Raw genomic sequence first — 15247 nt, 5'->3', positions numbered from 1 at the left:
GGAGAGACGAGCAGAGGTGAAAAGGGAATACAGTGAATCAGTGTTTTGATTATTTAGTTGATTAGACTGCACATTGCATAATCATGCAGGGGTTTTTGTGATTGGTATTTACACTAAATGTCTCTCTGAAGGATAATAATACTGGCATGAAACTTATGCACTCAGTGGAATATCTAGTGTAGGTGTGAAACATCAAGGCATTTAACACCAGCTTCCAGAATTGCAATATGCAGTACTTTAAAATAACTGAAGGAGTAACATTTAAAGGGGAATTCATTAGTGTATCAAAGAGAAAAGATTACATGAAATCATTACAACCAGTCCAGAACAAAAGTTACTGTTACAATGCTGTTTTACACCACAGTGAGTGACCTGCTCTGCAAACTCCAGCTTACCTTTCCTGCTGTTTCAAGCACTTGGTATTCCCAGATTAGGAGAAGGAATGATTTTGCCTGCTGGAAAAACAAACATCCCTGCAAACACCACAAAAGCGTTGGATGTAAGGTTTGGCAGACAGGACATTTAAACAGTGACTTTACTATTTACAGCAAAAGTTCACATAGGTAAAGAATATATTTAAGTTGCCCCCGAGCCCCCCAGGTAACACAGCCCAGCAAAACCAAATCCCTTCGTGGTGCAGTTTTCACTCTGAACTGGTTCCACCATGGCCCGTGACAAAGCCCCCTGATTCACTAACTCCTACTCACTTCTCCCTGTTTTGCTTCAACCTTCTCTCTGAAACATCCTGGGCCACTAAAAGAACCTTTACATGAAAAGAACCAACCAGAACTAACCCGTACTTTAACTCCCCAGGTACACAAAGTGAGGCATTTACTTGGCTCCATGTGCTGTGTCAGGTTATGTGTGACAGAGTCACAGAGGAGGCTTTGCATTGGTGTACTCACACTAAAAAAAAAAAAAGAAAAAAAAAAAGAAAAAACAAGGTGTTCATTGGGCAAAAGTTGAAAAGGACCACCTGTAACTAGCATGGAATAATGTTTCTTACAGCATGACACCAAGAATTATTCCAAACTCAAAGACTTATGAAACACAACCAGCCCATGTGAAATTGTGTCAAATCAGACAACTTGGTCCTTGCCCAAACACTCTGAAGCAAGAAAGCACTGAGGGCTTGGACACAGCACTTCTTTCCTGGAAGAGCCACACTGACTCACACCTGCAGGTTCACTCTCAATATACACTTTGAGCCATCAAACACAAAACCTCACACAAGTCCAACTTGGCAGTTAAGTGACTAACAGGCTCTAACAACAGGTAGAAACCCATGTGAAGTGGGCAGCAACACCCAGGGTGTCCCTTTGGAAAACACCAGCTGGCCCCTCACCTCCAGCCAGCCCCCAGAACGATGAGTCACCGTCTTCTCAGAATGCTGAGCCCCAGGAAAGATTTTGTTTTAAACAGGTTTGATGGGAGCTCTGGAATATGAACCATCATGAGCACATGAATCAGTTCTCACACACCACCTGATTACTATTTCAGCAAAAAAATCTGTTTAGAATTACAAGTGTGACAGCTCCCAGCAACAGCAGATTGGGTTTTCTCTACAGGAACTGCATTTTGGGGAACAGAGGGTTCTAGTATTACACAGCAGCACTGATCTATGTAGCACTGCCTGTAGTCTTCACGGGAGCCCAGGGACTGCTTGCAGGCCTGAAGAACACAGGAAGAAATGTCAGCTTCACCTCCAAAAAGAAGGGCAGTTTTATTAGGTGTAAACAAATGAAATTCTGTGGAAAATACTGCAATATTCAAGTTAAGCAGACATACACACATAAACTCTTCATTTCTTCACAAAGGAAAAAGGCACACATCAAAATATGCACTGTGTGTTTTATTAAAAATGCAATTGTACTTAACTTTATATCAAACAGTTTTATCATATGAAACCAAAACGATGGACCAATGCACATGTTGCCAACATGCAGGATCTGTATCAAACCACACATAATTCTGAGAAGGAACAAGGGCACCTGCTGAGATGGGATCTGATGCAGCCCAAACCTCATTTCCTTGGGAGGGGAAGGTGATGATCCCCTGGCAGAGCTGGAGGTGGCACACACTGCACCCTGAGCAGCCCTGTGCACAGAACACCTTCTGGTTCACACAAACTGCCTTGTGCCAGCCCCTCCTCCTTGTCACACTCCCTTCCTCACCTTCTCCCCAGAGCTCCTCTGTTCCCTACTCCTTGCTCTCTTCTTTCTGGTGCTTCAAAACCACCATCAGTCCCCTCCACCCATTCCTAAACTCTTCATGCCAGCAAGTCCTTAGCTGCTCCTCAGCAGCTTCCCTAATGCTTTAGCACAGGAAGAGCTTTGGCTTTGTTCAGGCCAAAGAGGAGCAAACATCTCAGAGGAGTGACCTGGGAACAGCTGCATTCACAAGGGAAGGGTGAGGAGACCCAGAGGAGCTGCTCCAATCTCCCTGGGTGCTCCTTCAGATCTGCCTCTCCCCAGAGCCAAAGGCTTTGTGCTCAGCCCAGCAGCAGCCAGCAGGTAAAGCTGCCTTTTATTTTTTGTCTGTGCAGAGAAATTTTCAGTATGAAGGGACTGACCTAGAGAAGAATCTGGGTTGTCAGGAGAGCACTGTTTTAGTCACTTGGACACACGAGAGCACTACAAGTGAAGGTGGGAGTCCCAGGAATTGTTACACACCTTTGGTGCTGCTCCTGCCCTAAGGCTTAGGGTGCATGTTACAGCAGCAGGCCTGACCTCACTCTTCTGAAGAATTTCAACTGAATATGCTTGAGAGAAGCATCTTGGCAGCATCTGCATAGCCATTAGTCAAATATTCCCATCAAGGATTTATCTCCTCTTGCAGCTTTTGTGGAGCCTTCATTAGAAAAGGATTAATTAAAATTAATTGAAGTCAGCATCAGGATTGCTGTCATATTTTAGCAACAAGAATAAGCACGCACACCATCTCAATTCAGAGATCACAAAATCCTGCAGGAGCACACTGAGCCAAGCACTAAGCAAGGTCATTTTACATTCCAGCACCCAGGGATGTGCGAGGAGGGCCAGGTGCTGTACCCTGCATTACACAGCCAGTGTGGAGGAATGGAAACAGGAGTCCCACTCCTTATGCCCTGTCCTTATGCCTGCAGGCTCTGCAGACTCCCCGTGCTCTCCTGAAGCACCTCGGGCAGGAGAACACAGGATGAGAATTCCCATTTGCTGCTGTCACTGCAGGCATTCCTTCCCTCCCACTGGGCAACATTCACACTCCTGGAAACTCCATCCATCCCCATGATCCCAACAGCAGACAGGAGCAGAACAACTGCCCTTGTGAGCACAGTGAGAACCCACCGGGCCATCCCCCAGAGTCACACCGACCTTCCACACCTCGGGGCCAACACTTATAAAACACTTTAATGGATCTGCCAGGAAACAGACTGCAAGTTGTTAGCTACTGTTTCTTTGGAGAACACACTGAATTGGCTATAGAGGAACAACACTAGTCAGGTACTTCAAATATGATCTCTGAAAGACAGTAAAATAAAAAGAACTATTTGATAAGAAAAAAAAAAGCAAGAACATCCGTGATTTTATTACAAAAACACCCAGCAACTGTATTTAACACAAAAACAGTAACTGAGAGTCTCTTTTTATTTTTTCTTTCAGTGTACATGCTCATTATTATTCCATTTAATTTACAGAAGGGCTATGTAAAATGAAATTAAAATTAGAGAGGAAACAAAAAGGAAGGTTGAGGCATAGAATTTTCTTAGCAAGCAACGATCACGGGAGACAGCACAGATTGAACAGGGATTCAACAGGAGTGACACCTAGGGATAAAGGTAAACAGTAACTTTTTCCTTATCCATTAGATTTTCCATGGGGCTTTTTTGTTTGTTTTAGCAAAACAGTTTAGAGTATCACAGTATACAGGAAGACTAAATGGCAAAGAACATCTCACACACACACACATTTATCCCTGCTACTGGTCCAGGATCCAAAACTTCAGTTAACATTCGATTTCCTATCTCTCATTCATTGATAAACTATACAGGATTACACTGTACATGGAGTTAAAATTACAAAAATGTCATATTTACAAAAATCTGTACACACATAGTAAAACTCACAAAATTGTCATCTATGTATCACAAGTTGCGACACCAAAATATTAAAAATGGGATAAAATTATACATTTCTCTTGTCCATTTTTAAAAAGGGTTCATTGTTTCAAAGACAGACCATCTATTTCTCCCAAATAAGACTGGTAAGAGAACTAGAAACCTAAAGTATCCTCCTGGGATAAAATGTCGCGAGCAGCATCTCCCAACTAGAAAGAAGCCTCTATCCTGTCTGCTGGGGTGGGGTGTGCAGTTAGCGTATATGTACAGAAATGGTGGAACTACAGCAAGGATGTCTTTGGCTAAACCTTTGGCATAAATTAAAATCACACATCAGAAGTTACAGAAAAGGTTTTCCTGGTGATGGCAGAACTTGGGGATTTCTGTCTGAGATACCATTATATACAGCTCCTCTTTCTCTAAGGAAACAGAGTAGGAATAAAGGATTTTGCAACAGAGGCAAATGAGGCAACATTATTTCTTTGCGAAATTTTTCACTAGTATGAAAAATTGTATCAAATCTTTTCACTAAAACATAATTCAATCATAGAAACAACTTCTTCCAGAATTATTTTTTTTTTTTGAAACTGCGTATGAAAAAAATTAGTAAACCAGCCATGAAAGAAAAAAATTGTATCAGCATATCAAGTACATATTAGTGCAGGAAGGTGGATAAATCTGATCCACTGTATAAATAAGCTTTATGCGCAGTGTACATTAAATAACCATCACACCCCACTCACACCCAGTACACAGATGCTCCTCAGTGAAGATAAACATTTATCAAGTAATTAAAGTGTATGTAGTGCAAATGTTACAACCAAGTATTATGCACATGCTACTTGCTTGGTTTAAAGTTACACAAAGATGTGGTGCCTGAAATCATGGACATATATACATCCTTGTCACACTTGGTACAATGTCCTAAGCCACAGAAATACCGATGTGTTTATATCTATATATATATACACACACGTTTTTCTTAAAATGTGACCACCACATCAATACAGTAACACAAACAGACTAAAATCAATACCTGCTTCCAGATGCTCCAAGGCTCAGAAAGTTTGTGCTTCTAACTCTTGCAGTCATTATGTGCCCCTCTTCCATTTCCCCCTTCTGCCAGCTGAGAAGGGGGGACAGTCTCTTCAGGTCTGTGCTGCATAGGATGAGGGCAACGGAGAGGAATAAACGACGGCACAGGCACCTAAGCTGCTTTCCTCCAGCAACAGTTCCATGCCCCATGATGAAGGGTTGAGAGAATCCCCTCTCCACACCGCTCCTGGGTGGAAAGGCTTATTGAAAAAAAAAAATAAATCATAACGTGCTTTCCATATTATAAGTGGCAGCAAATCAAGGCACGCTGTACTAATTGTGTAGCATTGAGATTAGCTGACTCTGCAGGGGAGGCTCACTGGGGAAGGTCCGACGTCCTCAGCTGGTTGCTGGGCCGCGTGGGGCCGTACAGGGTGACAGAGGCTATGTGATTATTCTGCATCACCTGCAAAGGCACAGCAGGACAAGGGCGAGTTAAAAGCACTGGTACAGGGGACAGAAACCCAGAAGGGTGAAAGTTGGTGAATATGGAACTGATCCGCCCGGAAAAAGAAATCCCAACGCCAGAAAGCAAGTGCTTGGCTGGTTCCTAAAAACAGTGCCTGGATTTCTGTGACACAGCTAAACACCAGCATGCTCCACCACTGCTCAGAGCCACAGCCATGTACCTCCTGCTGGCACGAGGTCCAGGTGACAAAGTTCCAGCTTTAACATGCAAATGTGCAACCTCAGAGAAGAGCTTGGAAAGTCACCTCTTTCTGCCAGTGGGCACCAAAAATATGGCCACTCCCAAGCACTGATTTTTATCACAATCCCCATTGTGATTTTTATCACAATGGGGAGCAAGAGGCCACCCATAATAACAGCAAACTCTTCACTCTCCCCTGCTCAGACAAAAATCAAGGTTTTTTCCTAACCTCAAAGATCATTCGTTGCAGTCCAAAGCAAAACGTTGACCCAAATGGGTTAGTGTTGTTTGGAGATGATGACCTGGGCAGGAAAGAGGGGAAAAGAAGAATTTAAAAATGCATGTGGGAGGATCAGAAACCCCTCAGGGAAGAAGAACTACTCAGTCATGTAAGGTAAATTACAGCATCTTTATCATGGTTTTCATCAAAAGAAAGTAAATCTACATTATCCCACTGCTAGACTCCAAGTGAGCCAGAGGACAGCTCTGCTTGATGGTAGAGCCATTATTAATACTCAGGGAGAAAGTAATCAAAAAGCTACTAGTGACCTCTACAGGAAAACTCTCTTGCACTTCACTTGAACAGGAAGAACCCTAAAAATAAATAGATACACAGGAAGACAGAAGCACCATGTAACTTATTACACGTACTTTTTGTGCAAGATCCTTCCCTTTATGTCTCAGTCCCTACCATAGGTATTTACCATATATAGTCTATTATTTATGTTTACTATATACTGTCTGTTAATCCATGGGTTTGAGCATGTAAAAAAAGATTACCCTGTAAGATGCTGAAACAGAATAAACCAAGTTTTACTAAACAGTATTTTTCAAGATCTATGGATCACTTGCCTTTCAGCTATTTCTGACATTTTTGTATCATATATTGACAATGGCAGACTTCTGTTGACTGCAATGACTTTTAGATTACAGCCAAAAAAAACCCTAGAAAATATTTACCTTTTGTCCTTTCTTGTAAACTGGTCACTTTTTCAAACTGCATTCTGAGCCATTTGAGATGTGCTCAGTAAAGTGCTCTCTGGTTGAACTACTCTCTACAACTCAGATGGAAAAACTAGAAGGGCTCTGTGTCATCACTATTTCACCTCACCTTTACTTCACTGACATGGCTTCTGCTCTAATCTCACTGGCATAACACAGGAGTAAAGGGGAACAAAGAGCACAGTGATTAAGGAGAAAAAAAATAAATCAAAATCCTGTGAAAGTCAGATGAAAATACATTGTTTGGTTTATTTGAAACTGCTGCAGGATTTTCACAGTACCCATTGCTTACACTTGTCCTGAGACAAAAATCATGGTTTCACATCATAAAATGATAACTCTGCAAACAGAAATGTCCATTTAACCCAATATCCAGCTCAATTCAGAGCGAATTTAAGGACTATTGTATTTTCAGGCTAAAATAACTGTGGAACAACCATGGTATCATATATACTAGCATATACAATGTGCTGTACAATATAGTGTTGAAATGCCTAGAAAAAGTAAAAAAACCTCTGCACTATTTATTACTTATAAAGAGAGAGACTGTTTTATATGCTGCTTAGCTCTTCTCTGGATTTAGCAGTTCAAAGGAATTTTGGAAATGCTGTCATGCAGCATGGCAGTTTATTTCCTCTGAGAGCAGCTATCTGGTCTGGTTAGTGGCCAAAACCACCTGAATCTTTAACCAGCAAAGCAGTGCAAAAGTAACTAATGCAATAAACACTCTTCCTCATCCTCTGTTATCAGCTCAATCCCTGCTAAGCAAAATAAAGAGAGATATTTTTACCTGTGAAGTACCACTGGCTTCTCTACAGGGTGCCCCAGTAGATCCTGAATACTGTCCCACTGTAAATACATCAAGAACTTTGTGTTAAAATGAGGCACAGCAAAACTCTTCTTTTTGTCTAGGAAGAGTGTTAAGTACATTTGTTTGTGACATGCTCATTTCCCAAATATCCTCAAGGGTTGTATTTACACAAGTATTTTGTGACTGGAGCCATATTCAGTAATGGAACTATCCATTACTAAGGCTAGGAATTTCTCTCAGAGTATTTCTCATTATTGTCTAAAAATAGCCTGGAATTAGAATTATTATTATAAAAAATTCTATAGGTCTTATAGGCAAAATGTAGCTGGAAAGTCTTGTAGCATTTCAGGAGCACCTCAGAGAACAGAGCAGCTGTGGGGAACTTTAACAAAATATCCTCATACACACCTTTATAGAAGGGAAAAATACCACTGCTACTACCTCTCCCAAAAGTCTTTCCTTGATTTAAGCAACAAGACTGAGGAAGAAAGCTGCACTACTTAGTAATTGGGAATGCCCAACAGTTTTCCTCACTAACCAGAGTCTAAGAAGCTGCAGTTTCACACACAGGACTGAAATAAGTCAAAGCACTTTGAAGGGTCTAAGTGATCAAACCAAAAAGCACAGAATGGCAGCTTCCTGGTTGCTGGTTCCAATTTTTCTTCCCAGTATGGGACCCAAAATTCACCAAGGAAAGCCTTCATTTGGCACTCCAGGAGCCAAGAGAGCAACACTGACCTTGGCTGAATGTTAACTGCAGAGACATTGCTGGGGACAGTTTTTGAGAAGCTTTTCAACTTAATGTAGCTCTCAAATATGCAGCAGCAAGGGCCCAGCTGGGAGTTTCCTTTAGGTGGAAAGGCTAAACAGTGTCCAAGGAGTCTGCTGTCACCAGGAGGTGTCACACTGACAGTGACATCTTTGTCACAGCTGCCTGAGGAACATCCCATTGCTGGCACCCTTCAGAAGGAAGTGGAAGGGCACTGGACTGTCTTGTTAAACCCTACATGTCCTCAAGAGCTCTCTTTAGTAGAACAGTTCTGAAAATTTTGTTTAGAGACATGTCTTCCAGCTAACATTCAGCCACCACTGCTGTCATTTCCTGGATCACTTACTCTACTGTTCTCTTTCCACTTGCAGCTGTTAAAATGCAAGCCATGCCATAATGCAGTAATTTGCTTTACCTGAAGAGTGCAATGTCTTCAATCCCTAACACACCAAAGTATTTAAATCACAAAACATTCTCTAACTTCTGGCCTCCAACTATTCCATTTTAAAACAACATGATACCACTGCTATAATTTCTTAAGAGTGTATTGTAAATTTGGCATAGATCATTTACATGGTTTAAGAAAATAAGGAAAACACTCAGTTCTGCACAGACTTACCTTGCTGTATGTTGTGCATGTTTCTGTCTGTGAGTCAGCACTGTCTGTTGAAGAGAAACAAAAAAGCCTTTATAGTTTGTGCTTGAAAAGTCCCCTATATATTCCTTTATTTTGAGATGTTAGCTCAGGTAGGAGGAGACATAAATCTGTTCATATACAAATTTACTAGCCTTTACCAGCAAACAGAATTGTCAGTAACACTGATTAAATGCCAGTTAAGGTGGTTAAACAAACCTGCCTATTTCCAGCAAGTTCCCAGTTCTAAGATTACAGATGTGTAAGCTGTAACTCCCAGGGAAGAACAGCACTGTAAAATAAACTCCATCTCTCTGCACCAAGTTAACAGGCCTAGAACAGCCACTTGTGGAGATAACATGACATGTCACTCATTAGGTCCAAAACACTCCACTGCACTTGGAAAGGATGCCAGCTAAGACTGGCATTTTGAGACCCAGGAGTTGGCAGGTCTGAAATCAGCTAAAACACCCTCTTTCCAAACAAGGATGGCAGACAGCTTGGGAATTGCAGTCTGCCTAGTAAAGGAAGCTGCAGGTAAGGACAGCACTGCATTTACACTTAGAGTCTTAAAAAGAAACTGTTTGTAGTGGTTTCAAGCACTTTCATACATGTATTTGAGTACTCTAAATACTGAAAGCACATTCCCACGCACTAAACAAGTTGAACACAGCTCTTGATCAAGTTAAAGACCATTTGCTCCTCTTATTTTCCACCTGCTAAATAAACATGCTCTCTGTGTGAGAGTTCAGTGTCTGTGCAACTTGAACTCTGGTTCTCAATTTATTGTCTGGTGTTGAACTACAAAAGGGAGTTTATAAAACTGCATCAGGCACTGTCACCAGAGGGAAGAAGTTGGGCTTCTCAAAAAGGTTATAACATCTGTTTACAACTTGTTACATGTCCTGAACATGAGCTAGAGACCAGAAAGGCAAGTTAAAAATGCCAAATAAACAAACAACCAGACACATTCAGAAGAAATTCATGATGCTACTTGAGGTGAATGAAATTATTCAGAAATGAATGCTTTGAAGTACTGTACAATAACCTAAGGCAAAATAATTTAAAAAGTGAGAATTTTCATGCTTATTCTCTTGGCTGAAGTACAAATCAACTTTCATATAAAGCTTGTATACACAGCCATTGTTTTTTCAGGTTTTTAATCCTCCATATGCTCAAACTGCTGTGACAGCCACAGGAGAGCTAAACTTCACACAGGAAAGTGCTTTCAGTGAAAAGCAATCAGAACAAAGAAAGCAACCCTGGCCAAAAACCTAGCCAGCATGTGGTATTCCCAGGATAATCAACATACACACCTTCCCAGGACACATTTATTCCTACATTGAAGGAGTCAACTTCAATCACTATAATCTTCAAACAGGGTTCCCCTGCTTTGCTGAGATGAGTTACATGCACAGAGCTGGGGACATCTCAGTACCTTGCCTTATATATGTATTTTTTCAAGCAGAGATTTTCAGGTGAACAACAACAGCTATATTTTGTTTACAGCACACAGAGCCAACGCACTCTGGATGTTTATTCTCATTCCCAGCTAAACCAGTTTATATTAAATATCACAAATAAGCCTTTCAAGAGCAAGCCAGCACTAGATCGGTGCACTGGACAGATGAGCTCAGACTAACACTGCCTTACAGATTTTGAGCCTCCAGGTACAAGGCAGTGGATTTTAGCTGAGGGGCAGCATTACAGAAAAATCAGTGATGTTGCAGCAAATATTTGTGTGCTCCAAATAAGTAAACAAGGCAGTGTAAGTAAAATCAGAGAACTGCTAACTTGCCCTGAAGTATCTTTTCCACTTAAATAGAAACCTAGTCCCAGAATTTCTCCCCTGCCTCAATGACCACAGCATCCTCTGGCAAGGAAGGACACATTGGAAATGAGAAGTGATCCTCCCTCCCCTGGGAGCATTTTGAGGCAGGACAGCAGGGGAAACACTCACCTCGCTTAATGACGAGGGGAATCTTGAATTCACAGCGATGGTAACTAGAAAGTGCAAATGGTAAAGCTGTCAGAAAACAGAGGAGCCAATAGAAACTGCACAGCCACAGACTCCTGGCTCTAATAACCCACTTTGTGAAGAGTCACATGAATAACAAAATGGAAGTGAGAATCTATGATAGCAGATTAAGTTCTCACTTAGATCTTCCACATCAAAAAACGCAGCAGCCTAGAAATGTCCTAACACAATTTCCTAGAGGACACAAAAAGTCCTTCAGCACAAATCACTCTGCTGTTACACAGAGTGGATGCAGAAATATTTAGCTTAGAAGCAGCACTATAGATTTCTCTGTCATTAACTGCTTTAATCAGACATCAAATCGCTTATTCTTTGACTCATATTCCTCCTCTAAAGAGTTTACATTTAAAAAGTATTGAAAACATCTTCAGAAGCATGAGAGAATTTTTTTTAATCACTAACTGACCAGTAAATGGATACTCCTGCTAATATGAAGTTTGCCTCTAGCAAGAGTTAGCACATTATAGCTGGACCATGAGCTACCTGACCTCGTTCACTGTTTTAAGACATACTTGACAAAGGTATTGAAAAGTAAGAAGAAAATATTAATAAAAATGTTACTAATGATGTCTGAAACCTCCACGGGTTACCAGATACACCGAAGACACTTAGGAAAAAACACTGGAATTCTAAAAAGGGAACATAAGATTTCCCTTTCAGATGTTTTAACGTACTCTTTAAGAGACCAGCTCTGCACACTCACATGTTAAAGTTGTAATGACCAGGATAATTTGTATGCAGGACAAATTTCTTCACCTTGTGAGTGTTTGCATCAAAGAGAATATCCTGTTGAAGACAAAAGAAGGTAAGTGAAGCAATTTGGATAAAGGAAGATGGCTTTCCCCAAACTAACCTGAGATTAGTTATAATAGTACCAGTATAGAGTAATATATATCTATATACTGGAACTGAACTATGAAAAGTAGTATTTGAAAATAAAACTATTTGTAAATTCAAATAAACACACATCTCCTCCAGCACTCAATCACAACTGCAGCTTCACTTGCTAATGCTGGCAAGTTTTCTAAGGAGGTCTTGTTTTTCTGCATATTATCTACAGGAACACAGACTAAAGCAAAACAGCTGTAAGGAGGGAAACAAAGATTGAACCACATCCCACAGCTCAGTAAACTTTCACACATGATGTTATGGCAAACCTGCCTCAGCACTGTGGGATAAGGCCATGGATCTCAAAGAAGAACTAGTATACTTATGCATCAGGCACTGCAGAAAAAGGAGAAAACCTAAGAGGATGCAAAAGTGCCCAGAGCCCTCCATCCACTGGTGGAGATAAAACGGGACTGATGAAATCTGTGTTAGAGAAAAGTCAGTGTAGCTTTTCATAAAGACATTCCTAAGGCAGCAATCAAGAGTTTTGCAGGCTCTCATTTCCCACAGCCTTTAGCCTCTTGAGAGGATTGCTGTGTAATAAATCAAAACTTCATATGAACTGTTTAGGGAAACTCCCCACTCACCACTCCAAGTGTGAAATAATTGAAGAAGTAGTCATTGCACTTCGATGGGACCTGCTTATGGGGCGAGGGCGAATGGATCTTCATCTGCAAAAACACAGTTTTCAGATATATTCAATAACACTCAGAGATGAATGTCATTAACAACAGCACTACATTTAAACAAACTGCCATAGTGCCATTTGAAGCCCTTGTTCAAAGATGTAAGATACTGTGCCTGCAGGTGACCATCACCTGCTTGCAGCAGCACAATGACACATCAGCTTACTCAGTTATCTGAATTAAAAGGTTTGTTTACATGCTGCTGTGTAAAAACATTAGCAAAGGATCAAAGTATATGCTGAGGTTACTGTACATAAACTATTAAGTGAAGAAATAGGCAGCACACACTTGCTAAGGCACGTTTGGATTCAAAAGTGCTCCCATTTGTATCAATTCTTAAACCAGTTAAAATGATGCAATTAGATGTTTTTTAAAAAAAATTTAAACAGATTGGCACCAATTCAGCTTAAGAAAAAGCTTTTTAAAACCTATTATATATTGGTTCATCCTGGTCTATTGTGTCAAGTGAAGCACTTGTAATTTGTGCTACATGGCAGTTTATCTTCACTGACCTTGCAAAACACAAGCCCTGTGATGAGACTGAGACACCACTGAACAAAGTGCTGTGCCTGAACCAATTCCCTCACCTTGTCCTCGGACTTGTAGAAGACTTTGTGTGGAGAGCCCAAGGTGCTGAGCACGTCCTGGCACGAGTCGCCGAAGTACACGCAGCGCTCGAATACCCGCATCTTGGCGTCAGCTAGAACACCTGGGCCACAGCCTGGGGATGGAAACAGCTCACAGTGCATCCCTCCTCACCACAGAACACATCAGGGAAGCAACACCACAAGGGTGGCATGCCTCTGGTTATCACAGACCAAACAGCTGCACTCCTCAGACAGCAGAGCCAAACTAATGTAACCGTGCACTCCACAACAGCTTCGACATTCCTATCACACCGACACTGACTGCTGCATGGTTCCCCATTTTAACCTCCAATTGCAGTCATACTGTCTTCACTTACTTGCCTTTCACATGAGCAGGACTTGGTTTTCTAGCCGGTTTCAGTTTGATCAGATTAGCACTAAATTATTTCTATCTCTAAAATATTCTACTTTAGCAGTCTAGAGATGTATCTCCAGCTAAAAAAGTCAATCCCATAAAGTGAAATTCTGTATCCATATTAACTGTATCACAAAACATTCTTTATTCAAGATTCCCATAACTTAGTAAATCAATAGCAAGTATGTTCCTGCACAACATTAAAACCAGGGATCTGTTTTATTCTACACACACACTTGGAGACAAATTCAATTTCTGCAAACAGACCCTAAGGAGTTGGAACATCAGAGCACAGGACTACAGTTCTATGATTTCTCCAGGGCCAGGAAAATGTGGCAGCAGGCAGATTCAACTTCACAAGGTTTTTACTGGTTTTGTTTCCAGTAGTTCAAAATAAGGTAGATAGAACGCTTTGAAATAACCTACAGAATCATGACAGATAAGCTATGCTTAATTTATCCAGGTTTACCCCTCCTTTCCTGAGGAAAGCAGCCAGTTCAGTGTGCTGGGTGCCTCCCATACCTGCAGTGAGGAGGCGAAGCCGTAAACCTGAGGGTCCAGTTCCATCCCGCAGAACATCCACGTTCTCGGCGTACACATTGCCAAGGAAACAGCTGAGAGGCATCAGGGGAGCCCTGGAACCAACCACACAAAATGGGCACAACAGTCACCTCAGCTGCAAATTATCCATTAACAAGCTGGTGCCAGTTCACTGGAACAGAGCACATTAATTCTGATAAAGCTGCATTTAACTGAGACTAAGGATGAAAAGTTATATTAAACAGAAGGATCAGAAAGTCTGGGGAAAAAAAGAAGAGGAACGAGACAGCACTCCAGTGCAGGATCTTTACTGTTAATGAAACAAACAGCAAGTTTCAAAGCCTTCTCCATGATGCTCTCACTGCTCTTGGGAAGGTACTTCATAACCCAGAACATGAAATCAGCTTGTACAGCTACACCAAATGCAATTGTGCTGCTTACTGGGAAAGTTCTCAATTTAATTCAACAACAATATTATTTTAGAAAACAGTAACAGCCCCAAGAAGATATTTTCAACGGAAAGGTTGTTTTTCTGTGTATTAGTTTGCACATGCTCCTTAAAATTCACTGTTCTTATGTGAATTCCTCCTCCAGGTGAATGACTTGAGCTACAAGTCTGGCTTTGAGCTCCCTCACACACACAGCAGAGCCCCATGTGACAATCAGTGCTTTCACTAAAGCCCAACACGTCACAGATGGGTACAGACAACAGCATTTTTCTGAAGTGCACTTATTTCTAATTAGGAGACAATATGCATACACAAGGTTCCCCTCCTGAGCAGTAATCCCAGGATGTGTTTCTCTCCTGGCATTAAAACAACTGTCTCTGCAAAAATTACCACCTTATCAGTTTGGATATTTATAAGCTGAAAGGAAGAATTTACAGAAGTGCCTTCAATTTTTCCTTGAGTAAGGAAACAATGTTTTTAGAAAGAGCAAAACATCAGACGTTGTACAATAAGTCACTGCTTAAAAAAAAAGACAGAATACAATACCACAGAAAACATTAACCACAGTAAAATAAACTACTCTCAGTA

General features: G+C 41.2%; 1 protein-coding gene across 2 annotated transcripts in view; it reads right to left on the bottom strand.

Moving 5' to 3' along the window:
• Positions 1-3572: 3572 nt before the first annotated feature.
• PHAF1 (phagosome assembly factor 1) overlaps positions 3573-15247 on the bottom strand; it is a 33398-nt gene continuing 21723 nt past the window's right edge. The window contains exons 9-19 of one of the 2 annotated variants that reach the window (XM_051771237.1): positions 14193-14305; positions 13256-13389; positions 12570-12653; positions 11798-11880; positions 11017-11060; positions 9042-9085; positions 7633-7691; positions 6070-6142; positions 5512-5597; positions 5133-5391; positions 3573-3805 (exon numbers count right to left, since the gene is read on the bottom strand). In XM_051771237.1, the coding sequence (XP_051627197.1) occupies positions 5304-5391; positions 5512-5597; positions 6070-6142; positions 7633-7691; positions 9042-9085; positions 11017-11060; positions 11798-11880; positions 12570-12653; positions 13256-13389; positions 14193-14305 (808 nt within the window). In that variant the 3' untranslated portion in view covers positions 3573-3805; positions 5133-5303. Of the gene's footprint in view, positions 3806-5132; positions 5598-6069; positions 6143-7632; positions 7692-9041; positions 9086-11016; positions 11061-11797; positions 11881-12569; positions 12654-13255; positions 13390-14192; positions 14306-15247 lie in introns of both variants that reach the window. The other variant, XM_051771239.1, reaches the window with a different exon arrangement.

The sequence above is a fragment of the Manacus candei genome, unplaced genomic scaffold (genome assembly GCF_025592945.1).
Source record: "Manacus candei isolate 608988 ecotype Guabito, Panama unplaced genomic scaffold, ASM2559294v1 h1tg000131l, whole genome shotgun sequence".
In the NCBI taxonomy this organism is placed as follows: Eukaryota; Metazoa; Chordata; class Aves; order Passeriformes; family Pipridae; genus Manacus; species Manacus candei.
Note: the sequence above shows the minus strand (reverse complement) of the source record. Positions and strands in the feature narration are given on the sequence as shown.